General features: G+C 38.3%; 3 protein-coding genes across 3 annotated transcripts; all 3 read right to left on the bottom strand.

The window, feature by feature from the left end:
- Positions 1 to 7,917: 7,917 nt before the first annotated feature.
- Positions 7,918 to 10,174, bottom strand: LOC149140238 (uncharacterized). The gene is made up of 4 exons (XM_089449421.1): positions 9,817 to 10,174; positions 9,195 to 9,710; positions 8,734 to 9,066; positions 7,918 to 8,626 (listed from the first exon to the last, which is right to left on the bottom strand). Exons 1-4 carry the CDS (start codon positions 10,132 to 10,134, stop codon positions 8,408 to 8,410), a joined length of 1,386 nt encoding a protein of 461 aa, XP_089305547.1. The 5' UTR covers positions 10,135 to 10,174; the 3' UTR covers positions 7,918 to 8,407.
- A 16-nt stretch (positions 10,175 to 10,190) lies between these two features.
- Positions 10,191 to 13,601, bottom strand: LOC149140237 (uncharacterized). Its single transcript, XM_089449422.1, has 3 exons — positions 12,649 to 13,601; positions 12,434 to 12,504; positions 10,191 to 10,478 (listed from the first exon to the last, which is right to left on the bottom strand). Exons 1-3 carry the CDS (start codon positions 12,742 to 12,744, stop codon positions 10,253 to 10,255), a joined length of 393 nt encoding a protein of 130 aa, XP_089305548.1. The 5' UTR covers positions 12,745 to 13,601; the 3' UTR covers positions 10,191 to 10,252.
- A 5,732-nt stretch (positions 13,602 to 19,333) lies between these two features.
- Positions 19,334 to 19,942, bottom strand: LOC149140236 (uncharacterized). Its single transcript, XM_089450935.1, has one exon. The coding sequence runs from the start codon at positions 19,940 to 19,942 to the stop codon at positions 19,334 to 19,336; it is 609 nt and encodes a 202-aa protein (XP_089307061.1).
- Between the last annotated feature and the right edge of the window lie 4,676 nt (positions 19,943 to 24,618).

Here is a 24,618-nt window from a genome sequence, read left to right as displayed (position 1 = left end):
TGATCTTAGCCATAATCAAAACAAATTAAAAATTAAAATAAAACATAACAGAATAATTAATGAAAACAAATAAAATAAGAAAAATAGATTAGCCATAATAAATAATTGAAATAAATATAATTAATAAATCGAAATAAATATAATCATAACAATTAAAATTAATAAGCAATTAAAATTAATAATTAATAATTAATTAAAATAAATATAAAATAAGTATATTAATAAATAATTAATAAATATAATTATAACAATTAAAATTAATAATTAATTAGAAAAATAATTAAATTAATAATTAATTAAAATTAAAATAATTAAAATAAATAGAATTAAAATATGAAATACTTAATACAAATATAATTAATATAACCATAACCCTAATGAAAAAATAATAATTCCATAATAATTTTGAAATTTCACAAAAATACAATTAAATTTACAAAACATATAGAACAATTAAAAATAATTTAATAAATCCTAATATCTGTTGGCTAAGCTTCTCATACATCTCTATATATTTGGAAAAATGAGACCAGTCTTTCAATAATTCTTTCACATCCTGAAGATGAACCACCATTGCTGGTTCGAAACGTCGATAAAAAAGAAACTGAATGCAATGGATCCAGAAGATAATCTACATAATGATCTTAGCCATCGATTGTGATTAGATCATAGTCGTTGACTTGTCAACAAGAGTTTATAAGAGAGAATCAAGGGGTCAATTGGAGACGCACACAAGGAGTTTGAATTACCTAGTTGCAGTCATTAGCAAGGGTGCACTTTGAGCAAGGGAAAAATGTGAGTTGCAAAAAGAGGCCAAATTCACCTCCAAAGGGTGACATTTGTGTTGCCAAATTAATTTTGTGAAGAGAAAAATATTTTCAAGAGCTTTTCTAGTGAGAGGCAAGTAGATTGTAATTCTCAATTTCGTTGAAGAAATAATATTAAAACCCTCGTTTGCAGAACTGGTTTTCCCTTCGAGGTTTTTCCAAGGACTGTTTGTCCAAAAATACCAGTGTCAATTATTTGTGTGTGCATTACTTCTTAGTTCCTGTAATTATTCATGAAAATTGCAATAGTGATTTAATTGTTAGTTTTCGTAATTAAATTTCTGAAGAAAAATAATCTCCAGTTGATAGAAGATTAAATTCCAATTTCTGGAATTAAGGAAATTTCACATGGTATCAAAGAAAATCAGTGTAGAGGGTTTGCATGAGTTAATCAATATAGGGAACAAGAAGGGAAATATTGAGGCCTTGTAACCCTATTTATTTACTCAAGATTTGTTTTTGGTTTCACCATATTTCCATATTTCAAAAGATGTTCATAATAGGTTTGAGAAATTGGGACAAGTTGGATGGAACCTCCAACTTTGATGTGTTGAAAGCCAAAATGACATTCCTACTGGATGAGTACAGACTGAAGGAGTATGTCAAGAATGTTATTACCGTATCGACAGATCCATAGTAGCTGGCCACATACAAAAAGGAGAATGCCAAAGTGAAGAGGATTATCCTTGATGGAGTCAAGGACCACATTGTTCTACATATCGCAGAGAAGGACACAACAACGCAGATGTGGGACGTGATTGTCAATATCTACCAGAATTATATAGAGAATAAAAAGTTGAGTCTTCGAGAAAAGCTTAGGACCATCAAGATGCATAAGGGTGAGGATGTTGTATTCTATCTCACGAGAGTTCAACTTGCCAAAGATGAATTGGCTGCAGTAGGAGACAAGCCAAGTGACAACGAGCTAGTGTGAATAGAAGTGAATGGATTTTCCAAGGAATGGAGTATGTTCATCCAAGTTATTTATGGGTGAGATAAACTTCTAGGATGGGATGACCTATGGAGTGACTTCACTCAGGAGGAACTTAGACTCAACTTGGTTAATGGCACCAGTAGAAACGATGGCAAGACACTGAAGGTGGAGAAGGATCAGGAAAACATAGCCCAAGCAAGAAAAGGGAATGCGAAGAAGGGTTACAGTAAGGGATCAAGTTAGGAAGGAGATAACAAGAAGAAAGACTTGAGTAAAATCAAGTTTTTCAATTGCAGTCAGCATGTCACTATGTCAACCAATGTCCTAAATGAAAGAAGGAAAATAAGGGGAAGCATATAGTAGCTTCAGCAAACATTGATGAATTGTCTTCCAGGCTGGTCGACAAATTCGCTCTCATAGCTTGCCTCTCTAGCTCCATGTCCACAGTAGTCTAGAACATCAAAAGTGGAGCATCAACACATATGACAGGAATTAGATATTATTTCTCTAGTTGCAAGGAAGAGGTGATGGACTTCTAGATACTGATTGGAAACAATACTAAATGTACTCCAGTTGGGAGAGGTACCACCAACGTTCAGAGGGAGTTTTACATATGTGTTGCATGTGCCTCATTTAGGCATGATATTGATTTTAGTTTTTGCACTATAGAATAAGAGGCACAATGTCTACTTCGTGGGGTAGAAGGTGTACATCAAACACCAGAGTTGGAATAAGGTCAAATAGATTGGGGTTTGAAGAAAAAAATTGTACAAGTTGCAGTTTGATTCTGCAAAGGCACTGATTAATAGCAACAATAGTAGTGTCAGAGACTTGGGATAACTATGGCAGGGGAGGATGGGACACTTGCATCATGAAGCACTGAAGTTTCTCAGAGAGACTATGACAGGAGTTTTATAATTGAGCACAGAACATGACGATGTGTGCAAAAGGTGCATACTTGGAAAATTCATAAAGACAACATTCCGAAGGAGTGACAGTAGAGCTAGTGATGTGGTTCAGTTGATACACTCAAATATTTGTGGCCCGTTGTCTACTAGATCTCTCAGGATTTATCAATATTTCGTGACCTTCATCAATGACTTCTCTAGAAAAACATGGATCTATTTTTTGAAGATGAAGGATGAGGTCTTTAGTCGCTTCCAAGAGTTTTAAGGTTCTTGTGGAGAACACAACAGGTAAAAGGAACAAGGTGATTCGAACAAACAATGGAGGTGAGTATATAGAGAAGGCCTTCATAGGGTTCTGTACGAAGGAGGGTATCAAGAGAGAGTGGACAACTCCATACAACCCACATCAAAATGGGGTTGCAAAGCGAAAGAATTGGATGATAGTTGGCGCAGTGAGGACAATGTTATATGGCCAAGATATGACTAACTTTCTATGGAAAAGGCATGTAGCACAACAATGTACATAAAAAAATAGGGTTCCTCACATAGCATTGGGGAGAATGACACCAGAGGAGGCCTTTACAGGGAAGAATCCAGAGGTTGGGCACTTCAGGATTTTTGGAAATATCACGCATTGTCATGTACTAGATGACAAACGCACCCAATTGGATCAGACTGCAATGAAGGGTTATTTCATTGGTTACAACAAAACGTCTAAGGCATATAGGATATACATTCTTGGTAGCAAGAGGATCATCATGAGATGGGATGTGAAGTTTTAAGAGGAGAAATCCTTCAGGACAACTTGTGAGTTTCCGACAAATGATTAGAGTGGGCCAGCATAAACTCCAAGGGTTGAGAAATAGTCGTAGGGACAACAGAGCACACATACTATTACCAGTACGAGCACTAGATCAGGTATAAGAGGTATAGTGAGTTCACAACAAACAGAGTAGCAGTGGTAGGAGGAGGAGCATGAAGCTCCAACCACCATCAGCAAAAGGTGTAGAGAGGTGCTTCAAACATTGAAGGATGTGTAGGAGTTAATTGAAGCTCCTAGGGAGAGCATCAGAGAATGCAAACAGCTAGACAAGTACAAGGTGTTGGTGACAGAGGTCATTGACAGAGAACCTTTCAGTTATCAATAGGTTGCACAACATCAGGTGTGGTATGATCAATGATGTTTGGGAGGTTGTGCCTAGACCAATGGATAGGTCAGTAGTTGGCTCTCAATGGATCTATAAGATTAAGTATGTTGTAGATGGAAGCATGGAGAAGTATAAGGCTAGGTTTGAGGCCAAGGGGTATGTGCATAAGGAAAGCATAGACTATGAGGATACCTTTGCTCAAATGGAAAAATACACTTCCATCAGGGTTGTGATATCTCTAGTAGCACAAATTGGATTACAGATTCACTAGATGGACGTCAATACAACTTTCTTGAACAAGGTGATAGAAGAGGAGGTGTATATCAAATAGTGAGAGGGATTTGAGACGCATGGGAGAGACATGCATGTTTACAGGTTGAAGAGGGTGATACACAGATTCAAGCAAGGTGCCGGGGAATGGTATGGTTGAATTGACAACTACTTGTAGAAGATGGGCTTCGTGAGGGGCGAGGCAGATTCCAATCTCTATTATCTGATTGTAGGAGGTGAGCCACTTATATTGATACTTTATGTGGATGATTTATTCTTGATGGGGTCATCATGGCTCATAGAGGACTACAAGAGGGACTTGGCAACTGAGTTTGAGATGAAGGAGTTGGCACTGATGCATTACTTCTAAGACTAGAGGTATGTCAAACAAATGGGGAGATATTCCTTGGGCAAGGGAGATATACTATGGAGATCTTGAATTAGGATGTAGGACTATAGACAGATGTTTATGCCTATGATTACCAACTATTGGAAGATAGACACATCAGAGAATGCAACAATGGACCCAACCCCTTATAGGAAACTCATCGAATCTCTCATGTATTTGGTCAACACAAGACCAAACATTTATTTCACGCTCAACACTCTCGGTCAATTCAAGGCGGAGCCGAAGAAAGTACATTGGACAACAGCGAGGCATGTATTGAGGTATCTACAAGGTACAATTGAGTATGGTATGAGATATACTCAAGGTGATGGTGTCAATTTGATGGGATCTATAGATGCAGATTAGGCAGACAACTTAGTGGGTTGAAAAAGCACCGCATGGTGTTGCTTTAATATTGGATCAGGGGTTGTCTCTTGATGTACTAGGAAGCAGAATTCCATGGAACTGAGTTTTGTAGAAGTTGAATACATGGAAGCAAGCATGGTCACATGCGAAGCTATTTGGCTTTGAAAGTTGCTAATGGGACTGTTTGGTTAGCTGTTAGATTCTATCAGAGCCTGTTGTGATAATCAGAGTTGCATCAAGCTCTTTGGGAATCTATTATTTCATGATAGGTCGAAGCATATCGACATCATATGCCACTTCATCAGAGATTGCATATGGAGTGGATCATTTTGGCTACAATATGTTCCCACAGATCAATAGGTTACAAATATTCTCACGAAGGCCTTCGGTAAGGAAAATTTTGTTTACTTCATGAATAAATTGGGTATAGTAGAGAACATCTTCCTCGCTAAGAGGAAGTGTTAGTTTTTGGTAGTAGAGGAAATGTGTTATAGTCTTTATGGTGTCTATGAGGCTAAGGAACATACGAGGATAATTATCTCCAAGACTCAAGAAATATTTCGAAGGAAAATACCTTAATTAGATTAATTAGCCAATTAATATTTCAAAATATTTTCAAAGTCTAACTTAGGAAAATTGATTAATTAAATCAAATTAATTGAGGCAAATCGATTATCCTCTAGAGACTTCCGAAAAGGTCACTTGAAGGAATCAAGATGATATTAACCATTAATTGTGATTAGATCATGGTTGTTGATTTGTTAATGAGAAATTATAAGAGAAAATTGATGGGTCGGTTGGAGACATATCACAAGGAATTCGAATTACCCAATCACAGTGATTAGCAAGGGCGCAGTTTAAGCAAGGGAGACATCGACAAAAGGGTTTCAGTAGAGAAGATTGGGGAGAAAATTTCCAGAGGAATTTTCTTAGTGGTTTCTAGTTTCCAGTGAGAGGAAGGAGATCAATTTCATCAATATAAGAGGAGGTTGAGTTCAATAGTGTGTGTAACTAGTTAGCCAATGCGAGTGACAGAGGAGCTCGTTTCAATTGCCAGTGCTAAAGCTATCACTTAGAGGCAGTTCCAGTTAGTTAGACGAGGTTTTGGAGGAAATTTTTCTTGTAGAAAAATTTTCCCAAAGGCAATGCAAATTCTAGAGCAGCTAGTGTGAGTTGCAGCGCCAATGCGAGTTGTCGAGAGAAGTACGAGTTGCACAAGGAGGCCCAATTCACCTACAAAGGGAGATATTTGTGTTTCCATATTAATTTTGTGAAGATAAAAATATTTGTTGGAACTTTTCCAATGAAAGGCAACCAGATTGTAATTCTCAAATTTGCAAGAGAATTAATATTAAAACCCTCATCTATAGAACTGTGCTTCAGGGTTTTTCTTGGGACAATTTTGTCCAAAATTTTTGGTGTCAATTATTTGTGTGTGTGCATTATCTCTGTCCTTGTAATTATTTGTTATTAAATTTTTTAAGACAAATAATCTTCAGTAGATATAATATTAAAGTCTAATGGTTGCAATTAACAATTTTACATGATGATCGCATCTCATTACAACTTAAATCCACATTGGAAGATCACCATGTCAATGCCTTATTGGTCCCGAAAAATAGAATCAAATAAACTAACCTAGATTCACCTTAACTCCAAATCTACCAAGCGCTAAGAGGGATTTGTTGGAACTTTTCCAATGAAAGGCAATCAGATTGTAATTCTCAATTTTGCAGAAGAATTAATATTAAAACCCTCATCTATAGAATTGCGCTTCAAGGTTTTTCCTAGGACAATTTGACCAAAATTACTGGTGTCAATTATAAGGGATTTGTTGGAACTTTTCCAATGAAAGCAACCAAATTGTAATTCTCAATTTTGCAGAAGAATTAATATTAAAACCCTCATCTATAGAACTACGCTTTGGGGTTTTTCCTAGGACAATTTGTACAAAATTACTGGTGTCAATTATTTGTGTGTGCATTATTTCTCAATCCCCTATAATTATTTGTGAAAATTGCAGTGGTGTCAATTATTTGTGTGTGCATTATTTCTCAGCCCCCTGTAATTATTTGTGAAAATTGCAATGGTGTCAATTATTTGTGTGTGCATTATTTCTCAGTCCCTGTAATTATTTGTGAAAATTAAAGTAGTGATTTAATTGTTATTTGTCGTAATTAAATTTTTGATCGGGGTTTTTCTTGGGACAATTTTGTTATTTGTCGTACTTAAATTTTTTATCGGCTTTTTCCTGTGACAATTTGTCCAAAATTACTGGTGTCAATTAGTTGTGTGTGCCTGGTTGTCAATTAGTTGTGTGTGCATTATTTCCCAGTCCTTGTAATTATTGTGTGTGCATTATTTCCCAGTCCTTGTAATTATTTGTGAAAATAGCAGTAGTGATTTAATCATTATTTGTCGTAATTAAATTTTTGAAGACAAATTGAATCAAATAAACCACTCTAGAGTCATCTTAACCCCAAAGCTACCAAGAGTTAAGAGGGATCAAATCTCTTTCCACTTTTAGAGTGTGAAAATAGGAGTAGTGATTTAATCATTATTTGTCGTAATTAAATTTTTGAAGACAAATAAAATCAAATAAACCAGCCTAGAGTCATCTTAACTCCAGATCTACCAAGAGCTAAGAGAGGTCAAATCTCTTTCCACTCTAAAAGAGGTTTGAATCTGAAGAGACTTGATCCCTCTTGGGGCTTGGTGGATCCAGAGTTATAATGGATCTACATTGGTTTTATTATTAATTATAATTATAATTATTAATTTTATATATTTTATTTTATTTTTATGTAATTTGACCAAGTCAAAATATTTTGAAATGATTTGTGTTTTTTCGTATTCATTAGTAAAAGTATTGGCTCATGATATTATAATAAAACATATTTACAAGTTAATAAAATCCATAATAAAATAAAAAGAATATCCATGATTTAGAATCTAGTTTACACTATTAAGTTTTTATATATTTATTAATTAGATTTAAATATGATAACAGAATGATTATTCTACAACACAACATTTCTAAGTATATTTTTTGTTTTTAGATTTAATTTTCAAAATATTATAAAAATTAAATTAAAATAAAATATTAAAAAATTATTAACATACAATCGTTCTTATATCATACTTAACGGATTCCTACACCTCCCTCGTATTAACATACAATCTTTCTTATATCATAGCTGACGAGTTACACATCTCCCTCCTGACTAAGGCTCATTCATGTACATTTGCAGCCACAGGAAAGGCACTGGCCACTTTTTCGGAATTAGAAACATATGGATGAAATTCTGTCTGCGTACACAATCTACTTTGAAGGGTACAAGAATACGATTTTAGTTTCAAAGAGATCTCTATTTGAAAAGAATTTGCTTTGTATAAATCTTCCAGTGCAAATAAGCACAACATTATTGATGAATTCAAATGCAGATAGAGACAATTCTAGAGAATTCTAATCTCCCAAAGGATTCCCTTGGAGTGCCTTGAAGCTGCTCGAAAAAGACAGCTTGATGGAATCTGGGTGGTGAAAAATGGCATTTCCTGGATTCTTATCAGACCCAAAAACTTCCCGGACCCTTTTCCTCTGTAAGTGAGATGGGCTTTTGTGGGCTGCCTTTCGTTTTCTTTCTTTGTCGGCCTTTAACTTCAGATGGCTTCTGGGCGTTGACTAGTCCATTGTTTTGCCTCTTCCTGACAACAGTTGCGACCACGAAACCCTGAGGCACTGTGAAAGGTGGCATCGCCCACGTAGCTGAAGGCGGTAATCCAGTCTGAACATATCAACATCAAAGAATAAAACAGTTAGCATCACATTTCAGTCAACAGAAATAAAAGCTGTGTTAAATAGATAGATAAAGATGTTTGCATGTAGTCTTACCATTTCAGGTGAGGTACAAGCATTTGATGACGAAAATAGCTGCAGCCCAGTCAATTCATGTTTTGCAGGCCTGTCTTCAATAGGCAGTGCTTCAGTTGATTCTTTAGGTTCTCCGGAAATAGGAGTTTCAGCACCACAATCTAGTGATACCCCTGGAGCTGCTTTGATTTTCTTATTCCAGTTGTCTTTAACATTAGATAGCTTCTGAGCACCAACAAGTCCATTATTTTCAAGAGGTCTTTTTTTGTTAGTTGGTTCAACACGTGTGACGAAGGACCCAGCAGGTACTGTGTAACCTCTCATTACCCTCATAGCTGATGGTTGTAGTCCAGTCTAAACATCAACATAACAGACCAAACAAGTTAGCATCCTATTCCAGTCAACAGACTTAAAGGCTGTGAGCCTGTGTTATACAATTACATAAAAATATTTGCATTATGCAACATTGCATGAAATCTTACCATTATAGGCAAGGTACAGTTATATGTTGACAATGGTTGTTGCATGCCAGTCAATGCATATCTTGCAGGTTTATCTTCAATAGCCAGTGCTTCAGTTAATTCTTTTGCCTCTGTGGGAATATAAATTCTTTTAGCAGCAAATTTTGGTACTGATGGATCTGGTTTGACCTTCCTATTTCTACCGCTGTTAACTTTAGGTGGCTTCTGAGCACCAGTTAGTCCATTGTTTTCAAGACGTGTCTTCTTGTTGGCTGGTTCTACAGCAGGTGTGATCAAAGAACTATGATGCATCCCAATCAATTCATGTCTTGCAGACTCGTCTTTAGTAGCAAGCCCTTTAGTAGATCCTTTGGGTCGTCTAGAAATGGAAAAGATTTTAGCACTCAATTCTGGGGATAACAACGGATCTGCTTTGACTTTCTCATTTTGGCTGTCTACAACAGCAGGTGTGAAAAATGAACCACGAGGCACTTTGAAATGAGGCATTATCCTCTTAGGTGAAGACTGTCGTCCAATCTGAACATATAAAGATAAGAGAATAAAACAGTTAGCATCGCATTCCAGTCAACAGCATTAATAGTTGCATGAACAATTAGATATATATGTTTTCACAAAGTCTCACCATTTCAGGCAAGGAACAAACACTTTTCGAAGACAACATTTCCATCCCAGTTAATTCATGTCTAGCAGACTTGTCTTCAATAGCCGGCGCTTCAATTGGTTCAATAGGTCCTCTGGAAATGATAATGCTTTTACCACTGTATTCTGGGGATATCAATAGATCTGATTTGTTTTTCCTATTTTGGCCATTTTTAACTTTGGGTGGCCTCTGAGCACTAACAAACCCATTTTTTTTAAGATCTCCCTTTTTGTTAGCAAGTTCAGTAACAGGTGTGACAAATGAACTATGAGGCACTGCAACGGCTGGCATGATCCCCATAGGTGAATGTTGTGGTCTAGTCTGAAAATCACAATGAGAGAATCAATTATCATCACATTCCAATCCATGGAAATAAAGGTTGTGTTAAACAATTCGAAAAATATGTTTAAATTAAGTCTTACCATTTCAGGGAGGTACAGTGAACTGTTGACATCAATGGCAATGCATGTATCCCAGTCAATTCACGCCTTGCAGGCTCATCTTCAATAGCTATAACTTCAGTTGGTTCTTTGGGTCTTCTGTAAACTGAATGAACATTAGCTCCATAATCTGGGAATACCAATGGATCTGTTGTTTTCTCGTGATTCCTTTCTGTAAACATTTTGTATTTGCCCCGCAAAAGTCTGGAATTCAAGCATCATTTATCATTTGATTGGAAAACATTTGAAAAACCTTAAATCAATTGTCAAAAGCAACATTTGTGAAAGATGAAAGAGTTTCACAAACACAAAAAAAACTTTGATCAAGCATTGAAAAACATGATGTTCAAAGAAAATACTCAGGAAACTTTTATATTATACATCTAAGCAAGTTTCATAACAAAGGACATACAGAACTGTTATAACTTTTATTCCACAGTTATTGCACAAAATTATAAACTATATGAATACAATATTATAATTTACACTCCACCTAACATATTCGCAATATCATAACCTTTTCGCATAAAGGAACCTAAACCAATTGATATGCATCCAACTTATTTCATTCTCATTAAAATCAATTCACAATTTGATATAAAATGTATCGATTAACAATATTTAAAATTGTTCATTTTTTCAAAAATATCAGAATCCAATCAAGATCAACGTTTTGGCGTTATCATGGTATGAAAAAAGACTCACTTATGCAATGCAAATTGCAAAGTCTAACATTCTTCCACAATAGGAAATGTATAGAAACATAGGCACCCAACCAAATTCATACTTGCTGGAACCAATTCATACTGTGGTAGGAAGTAAAAGCTTTAGATTTCACCCTTATCACAAATATAAGGATAAAATCAAAACACAGGATTTGCTGATATTTGGGTATTAAAAAAGCCAACGTCTGCAATGTGAGAAGATTAACAATTTTTTAGCAACAACAAACTCCAATAATGCATTGTCCATTTGAGAGTACCATATCATTTAAGTGAGATTGGGGGCATAGGTTTAATTAGGACATGAAACGACCAAGTTCTTCAAATTAGATATGCCCAGTGAAAACTAAACATTCCATCTACATCCCAAGTCTTTTGAACTTAAGCTACAGATGCTAAGGACATAAATTTAACTGCATAAACATTAGTCACCTACATTTTGGTTGTTTTTGTGGTCTGAATCTGGCTTGGTAGACATGGATCGACTACTTGTGAATATTTGATTCTCACAGTAAATGTACTTATAGTTTTGCTTATAGTGATTCTAGCGTAATGTGATAAACATTGAATCACATTGTGCTGAAGAAGACAACATGCAACACAGACATGCAAAATAAAATGGGGTACCAAAAGCCCATCAATCCACCACTGCATACATGCCCATGCATTGCATATTATGGTCTCAACTGCAAGGGGCACTCCTAAATCACCCTCTCCTAAAAGATTCAACTGTTACTGAAACAAACCTGAAACAAAATGGGTTTGGCAGAGAGTGTAATGATAAAGTAGTTCGTTAGTCCATTTCTGCTTGCAACCCCTAGATGTACAGCGTGATGGTAAAACTTAAAAGACTAAAAACCTAAATACTCCAGAGCATAATACTCCAAAATGAAACACAAAATTCAATCTATCATGATACTAACAGAAACCACAATTTCTAAACTAAAGCAATTTTCAGAACCTAAATACTCCAAAGCATAATGCTCCAAAATGAAACACAAAATTCAATCTATCATGATACTAACAAACCACAATTCCTAAACTAAAGCAATTTTCAGAACCTAAATACTCCAAAGCATAATGCTCCAAAATGAAACACAAAATTCAATCTATCATGATACTAACGGAAACCACAATTCCTAAACTAAAGCAATTTTCAGAACCTAAATACTCCAAAGCATAATGCTCCAAAATGAAACACAAAATTCAATCTATCATGATACTAACAGAAATCACAATTCCTAAACTAAAACAATTTTCAGTCACGAAAGTAACTGTTTCCTGGGACAATCAGTCACAGCAACAAAGAAACCGCCCTAAAGAACATGCTTAAACCCATATCCATTGATGCCCTGCACTATATCAATAGATGCCACGCCCTTTGGAAAAAAGTAGAAAACACAAGAAGAATACCATCAAAGGAAAAGACCCACACACCTGACTACTGCATGCAACCACTTCTTCTTATCCTTGTTTCTCACCATTTTTCTTCTCATTGCGCTAACATGCTGAAACACATTGAAAATGCCAAAAAAACAAACAAGTCACAAAACCATGTACAGAAGAAAACAGAAATCACATATTGCTGGTCTGGCAATGCGAGATTTGAGTTTTAGAGCAGACAAAATTGCTTAAATCCAAAATATGCATACCTTTTGGAGCTTCACATACTGTTCTTTCAGGGAAGCGTGGTTCATTTCCATTTTCTTCACCTCTTCTACCCATGTCATGCTGCCATTCTTACCCATGTGAGAATAATGATAATAATACCCAACCGGTAATTGGGCACTCACGAAGGCAGGGAGAGCCTTGAACTAGATTGCTGCTGCCTTCTGAGAGCACCGAGCACGAAGGACACTTAAAACGGCGCGATACCAGAAAAGCAGTTATGAGACGCCTTCAATTATAGAATTCTAGCATCCCATGGGAGGGTTTTTATAGCTGCGCCAATTGGCATTTGGTGCAGTCGTCCGAGGGAACCAGGGGATTTGAATATGGGTTGTTTCACATTATTGGTTATCTGATTATGTGTAAACTTCGTGACTTCAATTGTGAAAGGAAGGAGCCAAAGAATTGCAAGAACCCATGTACATCCGCGGGGATTAATTGCTGGAGCGGAGATAAATTTCGGGATTCGCACCTTGAATGGCCTGCGCAGCTGGTCCGCGTGGGGATACATTAGTTGGCTTCCTGGAAAAATAAGGAGGATGGCCATTGTCGATGCCATGGTCATTGAACTTTTTAAAACGAGCTTGCATACAATACAGGAAAAATTCAAGGCAACAACAGAGGAATTCAACCCCAATTTGGCCATAATTAGGCCTCATGCATTGAAATCTGGTAAGGTTTTTTTGGGGTTTGGGGTCTCCACCACAATACGGATAGCATTTGGTATTTGCCCGCAGGTCGAGTTGATTTAGTCCAGATAATTGAAGGGGCGGGATGATTTAGTTCAAATAATTGAAGGGTCCGGATGACTGGGTTTTCCTCATTCCATTATCATGGATAGAATCCATCGTCATCGAACTTCACACTGAATTAAACTTTTTTTTAATGCAGTCCATACATGTAAGTTATGCTTGAAATCCATATAATTGGACACAAGGGCGTTGATTTAGTTTATTTCTATATTATTACAAGTAACGCCTGTATAGCTGGACTGGAAAGTAATTTTATAATGAAATTATTCAAATGGTTTACCCACTGAAAAAACAGAAACATTTCTTTTGTTTTCATTTTTCGAAATTAGCAGATTTTTTTTAATCAAATTTGAAAGCGCATTAGATTATTATATCATTACTGGTTTAATTACTGAATTATGATAAGTTATTGATATCAATAATTTAATCACTGAATTATGATAAGTTTTCCCACCATGTACAAAGTCTGATATAATTGATAAAATGCTGTTCTATTTTAATAAAAAAAATTATTAAATTATAAGACTAATTTTATATAACATTATTCTGAATTATAAAATGTGGATAAGTAATTAAATTTAATATATTTTTGGATTAATGCTTGATCATCTTTAAAGTTATTTTTTTTTCGGAGTAGTCTAATAAATAGACAAAATGACTTTTTTCAGAGCATTTTTCAGGTTATTTTTAATCCAAATTTGACAAAGATTTTTTTTTTTTTTTTTACAAAATCGGTTGCTTGATATATTCAAAAAAGTTGGAGGAGACTAAGCTCCAATTTTACAATAGATGAAATCACAGTAGTAGCTTGTGACTGTATTTCATTATGGCAATACACAAAAATGCCTTTACTGTTCGCTTGTAAGTTCCTCGAACATGTATAAATTCTTATGAATTGGGACAGCAGCAGACTGGTTTTGCAGTACATCTAGTCAATGGTGATATGGCTGATATGTCGGGCGTTGGAGGCCTCGGGATGGCCGTCGAAGATCACGAGTTCTGCTTATTAAAATCCAATTTGTTGTTTCAAAATCTTCAAGAATGAGATTCAACTGCGTAGACAGAGAATTGTTGCAGAGGGAATCAAAAGTGTATTGGATTTGGTCAGAGTCCTTAATGGCAGAGGCGCAGTTCATTCGAGAGAGGCGATTTGGGGCAATCATGTGAATCAGGGGATGAATTGGTGCCAGCTTGTGTGATTGCATAAGAGGTTTCCTTTTTCCCGAGAGCTGGCCTGGCTAGCTCTCTTATCCGCTTCTTGGTTGTTGGAGCGTAGGACATGTAAGAAATGGTACTCCAAGTCCTGAGACAGCAGATTTTTACAACGACTGATGATTTGATGGAGAAAAAGATTGGATGCTTGTCTATTGCTATTCATTAAACTGATTATTATCGCCGAGTCGCCAAAAATGAGGGTTTTGTTGATCCCTTGGTTCTGAAGCTGTAAGATACCTTGGTAAAGACCCGGAGCTTCAGCTCGGTTGTTGCTTAGATTTCCCAAACCCCATTCAAAGGAGGACACAGGTGCGCCTAAAGGATCAAGAATGATGCCCCCTGCGCCGGCAACTCCCGGATTAGATTTAGAAGCTCCGTCAAAGAATAAAGAGTGAGATTTCTTTGAAAGGAGCCATTTACTGAACTCGTCTTTTGTGAGGCGGATTTTCCATTCAGGGTTGTCGGCTTTGCCTCTGAACTTACTGATCTTTGTTGTTGAAATGTTGCTGGTCCTGTCTATAAGATTCCAAATAAAATTTCGCTCCTCTGCCCATAGGCTGACGGGATCGATTTTCTTTGTTATCTTAGATGCTATAGTTTCTGAGGCAAGGCTTGATGCTTTAATGAGAATGTGCCTGATTGTAGTTGTTTTATCTCGGAAGATCATACTATTTCGAGCGATCCATATGTGCCATAAAAGAGCAAAAGGAATGGCGTTCCAAACTCTTTTAGCTGGATTTTGCTTCGTTGATTGCCAAGGATAATTTCTCCTCCACTTATTTAAGGCTTCATCAATAGAATGTTGGGAATTCCAAATAGGGGGTGCAGAGGGGATGATGTTGTTCCAGCATGAGGCTGCAAAGGGACAAGAAATAAATAAGTGTTGTATGGATTCCTCCGCAGCTTGACAGTTGGGACACCTAGAGGGTCCGACAATGCCTCTTTTCCTGAGGTTCTCTGCAGTTAGAAGTTTACCATGCAGAAGTGTCCACATGAAAAATTTGATCTTTGGAATTGCTTCAGCTCTTTTTAAAATCTTCCCGTGAGCCCAAACAACAGTGGGGTGTTCCTTGCTACTCAAATAGTTGTATCCTGCTTTGATGGAATAATTTGTTCCTGAAGGGTTCCAACGAAACTCATCCTTTTCACCTTTAATGGTGGGTGCAATACTGTGCAGACATTATGGGTGGAAATTCCCATTGAACCCAGGCATTAGATGATACATTCCATTGAGAGATTTGACTCAGGTTAGATATGCCTTTACTTTGAAGATAATGAATTATAGGATCCATACCTGGAAGACTGTTTATGGGAGGGTTCCCCATGATTTTGTCCGAACCAAAGTTCACCGTTTCACCTCCTTTTGGCACTTTGGAAACATTTTGCGCCATGAAGGCGATGGCTTTTTTACAAAGTTTCCATATCTTTGTACAGTGTCTGTTGGGGATCTCAGAAGTGACAATTTGCATTCTTGACTGATTAAGATATTTTGATTCTAGGACTTTTTTCCACCATGCAGTTTGATTGTCCAGTAGTCTCCAAATCAATTTCCCACCAAATGCTAAATTCATAAGAGATGGGGACCTGATGCCAAGACCTCCATTCTCTGGACTTTGAATGACCTGTTTCCATTTTACTAGGTTGTATTTTTTCTTTTCATTCTTGCCCTCTTGCCATAAAAAAAATCTGAGGATGCTATCCATTTTTCGGTGGAATGAAGCTGGAGCTTGGGCCAGAGAAAACTGATATAAGGGGAGGGAGGAAAGACCTTATTTTAGAAGAACCTGTCGCTCAGCTGGATTGAGCCACAGAGTTCCCCATTTCTGAACTTTCCTTTTCATTTTGTCTAGCGTTAAGTCCCAGACTCCAGTCTTTGCTTTCCCTATGGTTACCGGCATTCCCAAGTAACTGAAACAGTCCCAATTTAACTTGCAGGGGACACCAAAAATGTTGGCAATGCTATGTATCATTTGGGATGAAGCATTCCATCGATAAATACAGCTTTTAAGGTGATTTATTTGACCTCCTGAATATCTCATAAACTTGTCGAGCAAGGACTTGAATCTTCTTGCAATAATGGTGGTCGCCCCCCCAGCAGAAGGGTGTCATCGGCAAATTGAGAGTGATTTATATTTTTAATGCCATCTTCAAACTTGATGCCCGTAATGAGGCTTGACTGCCTCTTTTGGTCAAGGGCACAACTAAATGATTCTGCCATGAGGATGAAGAGATAAGGGGATAAGGGATAGCCTTGCCTTAGTCCTCTTGAGGATTGAAAGGAGGGTCCGGGTCTTCCGTTGATGAGGGGAGCGATCCAAGGCCCAGAGATGCAAGCTCTTATGACATTACTAAGGAGAGGTGAGAAGCCCATCCTTTGAAGAACTGCGAATAAAAATGAATGCCTTACCCTGTCAAAGGCATTGGCCAGATCTAGTTTCAGAATGAAGCCTTTCTCATTCCTTGCATTACTTGAGTGTATGGCCTCTTGAACTAGAAGAATAGAGTCTGAAATTTGTCTATTAGCCATAAAGCCTACTTGGTTTTCTGAGATTAGCATCGGTAGAAGAGGTTTGAGCCGAGAGGCTATGATTTTAGTGAAAATTTTGTATGATGAATTGCATAAATATATAGGCCTGAAGCGAGAGAAATTGGATGGGCGGTTCTCCTTAAGAATGAGGGCCAAGTGGGTAGAATTTGTATATCCACCTATTTTGCCTTTTTTTTGGATCCACTTGATGTATTTTATGAGGTCCTTCTTTATCAACTCCCAGTAGTCCCTGTAAAAACAAATTGGGAATCCATTTGGTCCAGGTGCCTTGTTGGGCTGAAGGCTCCAGATTGCTTCAACTATTTCTTCCTCTTTTATTTTTGCTGTCAGGTTTTTATTCAAATCATGTGTGACTTTAGAATGCAAATGTTGTAGCAAATCATCATAAGATTCTTCCTCATGTGCTTCGGTTAAAAGGTCCTTAAAATGTTCTGTGGCTGCTTCTTTGATATCTGTTTGTTCCACTTGTTGAGTCCTTGCGCTGTCTGTAATGGCAGTTATGGTGTTTCTAACTTGTCTTGCAGTGGCTTGTTTATGAAAGAAGGAGGTATTCTTGTCCCCACTTTCCAACCATATGTGCCTTGATTTGATACGCCACTTTTCTTCCTCCTGCCTTTTAATTTTGCTCAATTTATTGTACAGCTCTTCTTCTTGGATTTTTTCGTTATGGCAGTATTCCTTTTGTTCTATTGTGCATCAAAGTTCAGAAATTTGAAGTTTTAGCTCATTTTTTTCCTTTTCTGGCTCCTTATAGTGTGATTTGGCCCAGTATCTAAGCGCTTTTTGCACATTCTTTAATTTATTCTCCCATATGTAGCCTGGGGAGCCTTCAATATGCTATCCCTAGGTGAGCTGGATGATGTTTCGGGCAGCTTGATGATCGCTCCAAATATGATTGTATTTAAATGGAAGTGGACCAAGGGCGCAGTGAGTATCCAATGCGATTGTGATTGGATAGTGGTCTGAAACGGCAAAGGGTAAAATGGCAGAGTTTACAATTGAGAAGGTTGACAGGAGGGAGATATTAACCAAGAATCGATCCAGCCTCTCCATGATATTGTGGTTGCCCAGCCTACGATTGCTCCATGTGAACTTATGATTTTTTGAAGCTATATCTATCAAATCACAAGTGTGCATTATATTTTCCATTTGGTTCCTGAAAGGATCTGGCAGAAAATTCCCCCCTCACTTTTCATTAGCATGCAGACTAAAGTTGAAGTCGTTGCCTACTATGATGTTGCTATTGTCTTCTTCCATAATGTGATTACTAAGAGCTTCCCAGCAGATTTCTTTATCCCTGTAATGATTGGGAACATATACATTAAAGATGACAATCTGTTGATTGCTGATATTATTTATCAGAACTGTTTTTATCCAATGTTGATCGATTAGATTAGCTTCACTGTGCCAATCATTTTGATTCCAGATGGTGGTAATTCCTCCAGAAGCTCCTCTAGCTTCGCATATGCTTCCTTTGTAATATTTATACTTTCTAATGATCTTGTTGATTTCTGATTCTCTTTGCTTTGTTTCCTATAGTAATATGATGGATGGTTTCTCCTGCACTATAAGATCTTTTAGAGCATTGATTTTGGAGGGGTGCCCAAGTCCCCTACTATTCCAAGAAAGAATTTTAATCATTTCAGAACTGTGGTTCGAGGAGGTGCTCTGCGTCCCTTGTCTCTCCTTGCTAATTCTTGATCTTTTGTGCCCTGAATGTAAGATTCTATTGGATTCTGCAGACCAAGGGCTATGTCTTTCTGTGCGTTTTCATCCCTATGCTGTTTTGAAGTCTTTCTCCCCGGCTTCTTTTGGCCATCAAAGGAAGATCCCTGGTCCTTGGAGTTACTTCGGGTGATTCTAGGGGGGAGGGGTTCAATTAAGAGGGGAGGAAGGGCAGTCATAGAGTGAGGGGAAGAGGGATGATCAGGAGGGTTCGAAGGAGTAGGGTCATCTTCAGGGAGGGAAAGAACATGGAAGGGGTTGGAGGATGGAGGAGATTGAAGGGATTTTCCAAATCCAGGGGATTGAGATTGATGAGGAGGGGAAGGTGGAGGAGATGGGATTTGGGCAGAGGTTTTATGAGAGGAGGGACTAGGTTCATTGGGTAAAGAGGGACTAGGGGTTGATTTTTTTTTTTACCACTTCCCATTGCTATTCTTGAGTATTATTATCCACATTAATGATCTTAGTACATCGATTAGCAAAATGACCATACTCGTGACATACCTTACACTTGAAGGGGATCTGTTCGTAATCGAGCTGTTGTATGTGCGACCATTCATCGACTTTGATCTTGATGGCTTCTGGAAGTCCTTTTCCCAGGTCGACCTCGACGCAGATACGGGCACATGCTTGCATGTTGTCTCTTGGCTCGCTTCTGTCAATATATTTGCCGACTGCATTTCCGATGGTTTGCACAGATTCATCTCCCCAGCAATGTAATGGGAGATGGGGGAGGCGAACCCAAACAGGAAACGCATTAGGAATATCAAGCTCTGGATCGAAATCTGGCGTCCACTTGTTTAAGTACAGACCTCTGGAGTCCATAAAATATGGCCCATTGCGAAATATCAGATCCTTGTCATTCTTTGTCTCAAAGTGGAAGGTGAAGTAACCCTTCCCACAGAATCTAATAGCAATTTTCCCTTGAATTTTGTCCGACCAATTTCTTTCCACCCACCTCTGAACAGTTTTAGGTGAGGGCCAAAGACCAGCGAATTGCCCTATCAGACCCTTTTCAGCCAAAGCAAGTGCGGCCATTCTAGGCAGAGTAGGAGGAAGGGAAACCTCTTGTAATCCTTCTATTTTTTTTTACGAATTTTGAAATGGTTGGGCGAGCTCGTTGAGGCGGCAAGGAGCTAACAAGAGCTGAGAAAGCCAGCTGCTGAGCGACCTCCTCCGGTGGAGCCTCCGGAGGGGCCATCTGGAAAGAGAGGGGCGCGAACCAGAGTTTTGATGGCGGCCAAGGCAGCGCGCTCGCGCGCTAGGGTTCTCAGGAGCGCGGGTCAGTAATCTTTGGGTTCCCAAATTTGACAAAGATTTTTAAAAACTTGAATTTAAGTTGTTTAATTGTAAAATTTAAGTTACCCATAAGTTTTTAGGGGTGTTGAATTCATTTATGCATTTAATAAGGTATTTTAAATAACAAAAAATCACAATCTTTTTTTGAGATTGTATCACGTGATTCTAGTGAAAAGGGCTATTTCATCTATAAGTTAGACTAATATTTTCTTGAGCCAGTCGCTCAGCTTCTGTAGTGCACTTTCGCCCTCTGATGGTTGGCGCTACATGAGTGGTCTCTTCCACTCCATGAACTTCATCTTGTGGTTGATCCACATCCTGAAGCTCATCCTTAGGAGCTAATAGCTCCTCATTTGCATGCAAGTGTGGCTCCCTCTCAAGCGAACACTTCATGGCTTTCTCCTCCTGAAATTTGATATCCCATCGCACAACAGTCTTGCGAATGTCTAGCAAATACACACGATAGTTGTGGGGCGTATCAGTGTACCCCACAAATATCCCAACCTCTGCAGTCGGCTCCAGCTTCTTCCTGGCATCCTTGTCACATGCATGTAAAAAAGAGAACCAAAAATCCTCAAATGGGAAATATCAGGCCTCTTACCAGAATAAGCCTCCTCGGGTGTACTCATGCCAAGTATCTTGTGAGGACAACGGTTCTGCACATATACTGCAGTATTGCATGCCTCCACCCACAAGTGAAGGGGTAGGCCCTGATCATGCAACATCGCTCGTGCAGCACCCACGATTGTTCTATTCTTCCGCTCAACAACCCGTTCTGCTATGGGTTATGGGGAGCTATGAGCTCTCTTCGAATCCCTTCTGCGCTGCAGAAGTCCTTGAACTCGCCAGAGATGAATTCACCACCATTGTCGCTCCTAAGAGCCTTCACCTTCTTCCCCGATTCCTTCTCGACCAGTGCTTTGAACTCATAGAACTTTGAGTATGTCCTTCTCTTCTTCTGCATGAAGAAGATCAAGCACTTTCGAGAGAAATCATCAACAAAGATCACATAGTACTTGTGCTTTGTTGTCGAAGCTATTGAGAAAGGTACACACATGTCTGTGTGAATTCTCTCAAGGATCATCGTGGCACGACTATCCTTCTCGTGAAAGGTGGCTTTCATAAATTTTCCCAAAGTACACCCCTTGCACTGATCTGACTGCGCAAGAGTGCCTTTAGGAAGCCCTGTAGAAATCTGCTGCAGTATCTTCAAGGCTCCATGGTGAAGGTGGCCCAATCTCCGGTGCCACAGCTCGCCATCATCCCGGCTCACCAATCCTTCTACCTTCCATGCCATTGCCGCGCAGCCATCTACATGCAATTGATAAAGGTTCTTGACTCGAGCCCCTATCTTCTGGGTTTCTCTAGTTGTCTTACTGCGCAGGAAAACCTTTCCCTCGCTGAAGACAACATCATATCCCTTGTCTTCTAACATCGCCACAGAGATAAGATTCTTCTTCAATCCTAGAACATGCATCACTTCCTTCAATACAAAGGGTTTACCAGACTCCCTCTCAAAGGAAATGGTACTGATACCGGTCACACTGTATCTACCATCATCGCCCATCTCGATGTGCACTCCAAGATCTTTCTCATCCAGATCATAAAACAAATCTCGATCTCCTGTCATGTGAAAATACTCACCACTGTCCAAAAACCATATCGATCCCATCACACTTGATACCAAGCATGCAATCAGCGAAAAATCTAGCTCAAACTGCGAGGCTAAGGCCTCTCCCGCTACAGATTCAGCAGCTTGCTTATTTTTCTTCTTCTACGGACAATTTGTGGCATAATGTCCGTGCTAGTGACAGTGAAAGCACTTCACCTTGGACATGTCCTGCTTCTTGCCTTTCGCACCGGAATGAGAAGCTTTCTTGTTCTTCCCCTTCTTTGCTTTGGCAGCCAAAGCGCAATTTTCTTCATCAAATGCCTTTGATGAAGGTTCGTCCCTGGTATTCCGCCTGATCTCCTCTTGCACAAGATCATACCAAAGTCTCTCCCATCCTGACAATTTCTCCCGACCATTGACAGAGTCCTGATAGGAATGCCAACTCTTTGGAAGACCAAGGAGAGCCAAGCTCACCAAGTCCTCATCATCGACAGTCACCCCCACACTTCCCAGCTCATCCCGGCATTGGGTGAACTTCCTGAGATACTTGGGCATACTGTCTCCTTTCTCACACTTAATGTTTCTGAGTTTATCCTTGAGCACCAACTTCCTCTGGTCGCTCTTGCTTTGGAATAACTCTGTCAACGCTTTCCACATCAAGTATGGAGAATCTTTTCCATGCAGGCTGGATACAATGTGATCCTTCACGCCCTTTAACAGAATCCTTCGACACTTTGTTGTCTTCTTTTGCCAAGCCTCAACTTGAGCAGCATCAGTAGGCTTTGGGACCTCAGCCTCTATGAACTCCTTTAACCCATTGTCATCTAACACTGCCTCCATCCTATCTTTCCATGCAATATAATTCGAGCTGCCTTCAAGGGCATACTCCAATCGCAATCCGTTGAAAGACATTTCAACTTCGACACCAAGAAAACATTGTTGCAAATTCGAATTCCACCAGCTCAAAACTCAACCGCTCCTAATCTAAAATTCGTGAGAAAAAATTATTTCTCGTACAGAGATTGACTGTATGGGCATTTACCGGATATCTCACCTTCCAAAAGAAGGATGAATCCAGAGGCTACCTGGCCTGATTACAGACTCTGCCTGAAGAAATAAAAATGTAATCACTTTCTGAATAATAGATCTGATGATCAATTTCACTCTGATACCATGTAGAAATTTGAATAATATAACACTTATTCACAGAGATTATCCTGATTATACACTATTTGCGGAATGCATGCATAATACATAACCTCCTCTACCATTGATCATCAATTTGCGGAATTAAAAAAAAACACCCACATGCGCACATTGAAACATCAATCACACATATCAACACAGTATGTAATGGGGAAAGCATACAGCTGAAAACCCCCAACTATCTGTATATTATAATGATAGAGAACATGTAACAATACATAGTACAATACTCCTCACAAGTACTCAGTACTATCTCCACATGCTACACACAAACTAGCTCAAATCTGAACAAGTCACGGGTTCAAATCTCCTCCAATGTTTGCCTGCCTCTACTGCGCAATCCAAGTTGAGAATAGATCATATCCAAGTTCGAATTCCCTTGGCTTGTACTGTGCAATCCTCATTGGCAATCTCAATCAATGATTGTGCAAATCTCATGCATAGCTATATTCACAACTGATAGTAGTCTCACCCTTTCACCCACCTCTAACACTTGTCTCCACTGAACTGTCCATGCACTGAGTTAACTGATGTATTCTTTAGTTGATTTATGAGTTAATAATTAGTGAATTAATTAATAATTAATTCACATCACTCATCACTAGTGTATTTGGTAGTTAGACTAAATACAACTAGTTCAACTAAGTCAAACTGAACACAACTCCATCAACTCCTCAATCAACTCCACCAAACTCAATCACTTGAGTTCTAACTAAAGTCCATCATGCAGTAGCTCAACTAACCCATAGGAAAAGCGTATTTCCTTCTGTCAGTTGCATGTGCCACATCCGTAGCTCGAACTGAAATGTTGCAAGAGGATAAGATAATGTTTATAGTCCAAATATTATTAAGAGCTAATAATATTCGACTGTTCTATTTTTTTGACTGGCAGTCTAAAAATAGACTCCGCCCATATGTCTAAAAATAGAGGTCCACCTATTTTTACCAACATGACCAATCATCCATAAATAGCATCCTACAACTCATAGACCATGATCCATATGTCTAAAAATAGACATAATCTAAAAATAGACTTTGCGCCAAAAATAGCCTGTGGGCCCACTTAGTGAAGGCGACTTCTTTTCACTAAGCTCCATCATATTGTTGCATTTTCAACAAAGACTATCATGATCCATTTTTACCTTGAAGTGTCTTCCCGTTGGGTAAGGTCGTCATTTCTTAAGTGCATGTAGTATTGCCAACATTTCCTTCTCATAAATAGCTTGCTTGAGATGTAGTCATAAAAATACCCAATCACCTACATCAAAACATTTTTCACTACGATGTTAATCTACATGTTGTTTCATTTGATTCTACACCAAAGTGGCGTTATCCTTTAAAAGTTTGAGAACTTGTTGTTTATGCTCAATGTGACCTTTTACTGCTTGAACTTTTTTCTTCTTAATATGTCCTTCTATCTTTAGAGTTTGAGGAGTGGTAATTTCTTCCAATTATTTACAAGATATGGTCGGATTCATTTCTTGATGCTCGATGTGATCTTTCACTTCTTGAACATTTTTCTTCTTGATATGTCCTTCTATCTTGAGAGTTTGAGGAGTGTTAATTCTTGCCAATGCTTTACAAGATATGGTCAGAT

This window comes from Pinus tabuliformis, chromosome X (genome assembly GCF_031772625.1).
Source record: "Pinus tabuliformis cultivar Carrire ecotype Pingquan chromosome X, CPIR1, whole genome shotgun sequence".
Taxonomy (NCBI): domain Eukaryota; kingdom Viridiplantae; phylum Streptophyta; class Pinopsida; order Pinales; family Pinaceae; genus Pinus; species Pinus tabuliformis.
Note: the sequence above shows the minus strand (reverse complement) of the source record. Positions and strands in the feature narration are given on the sequence as shown.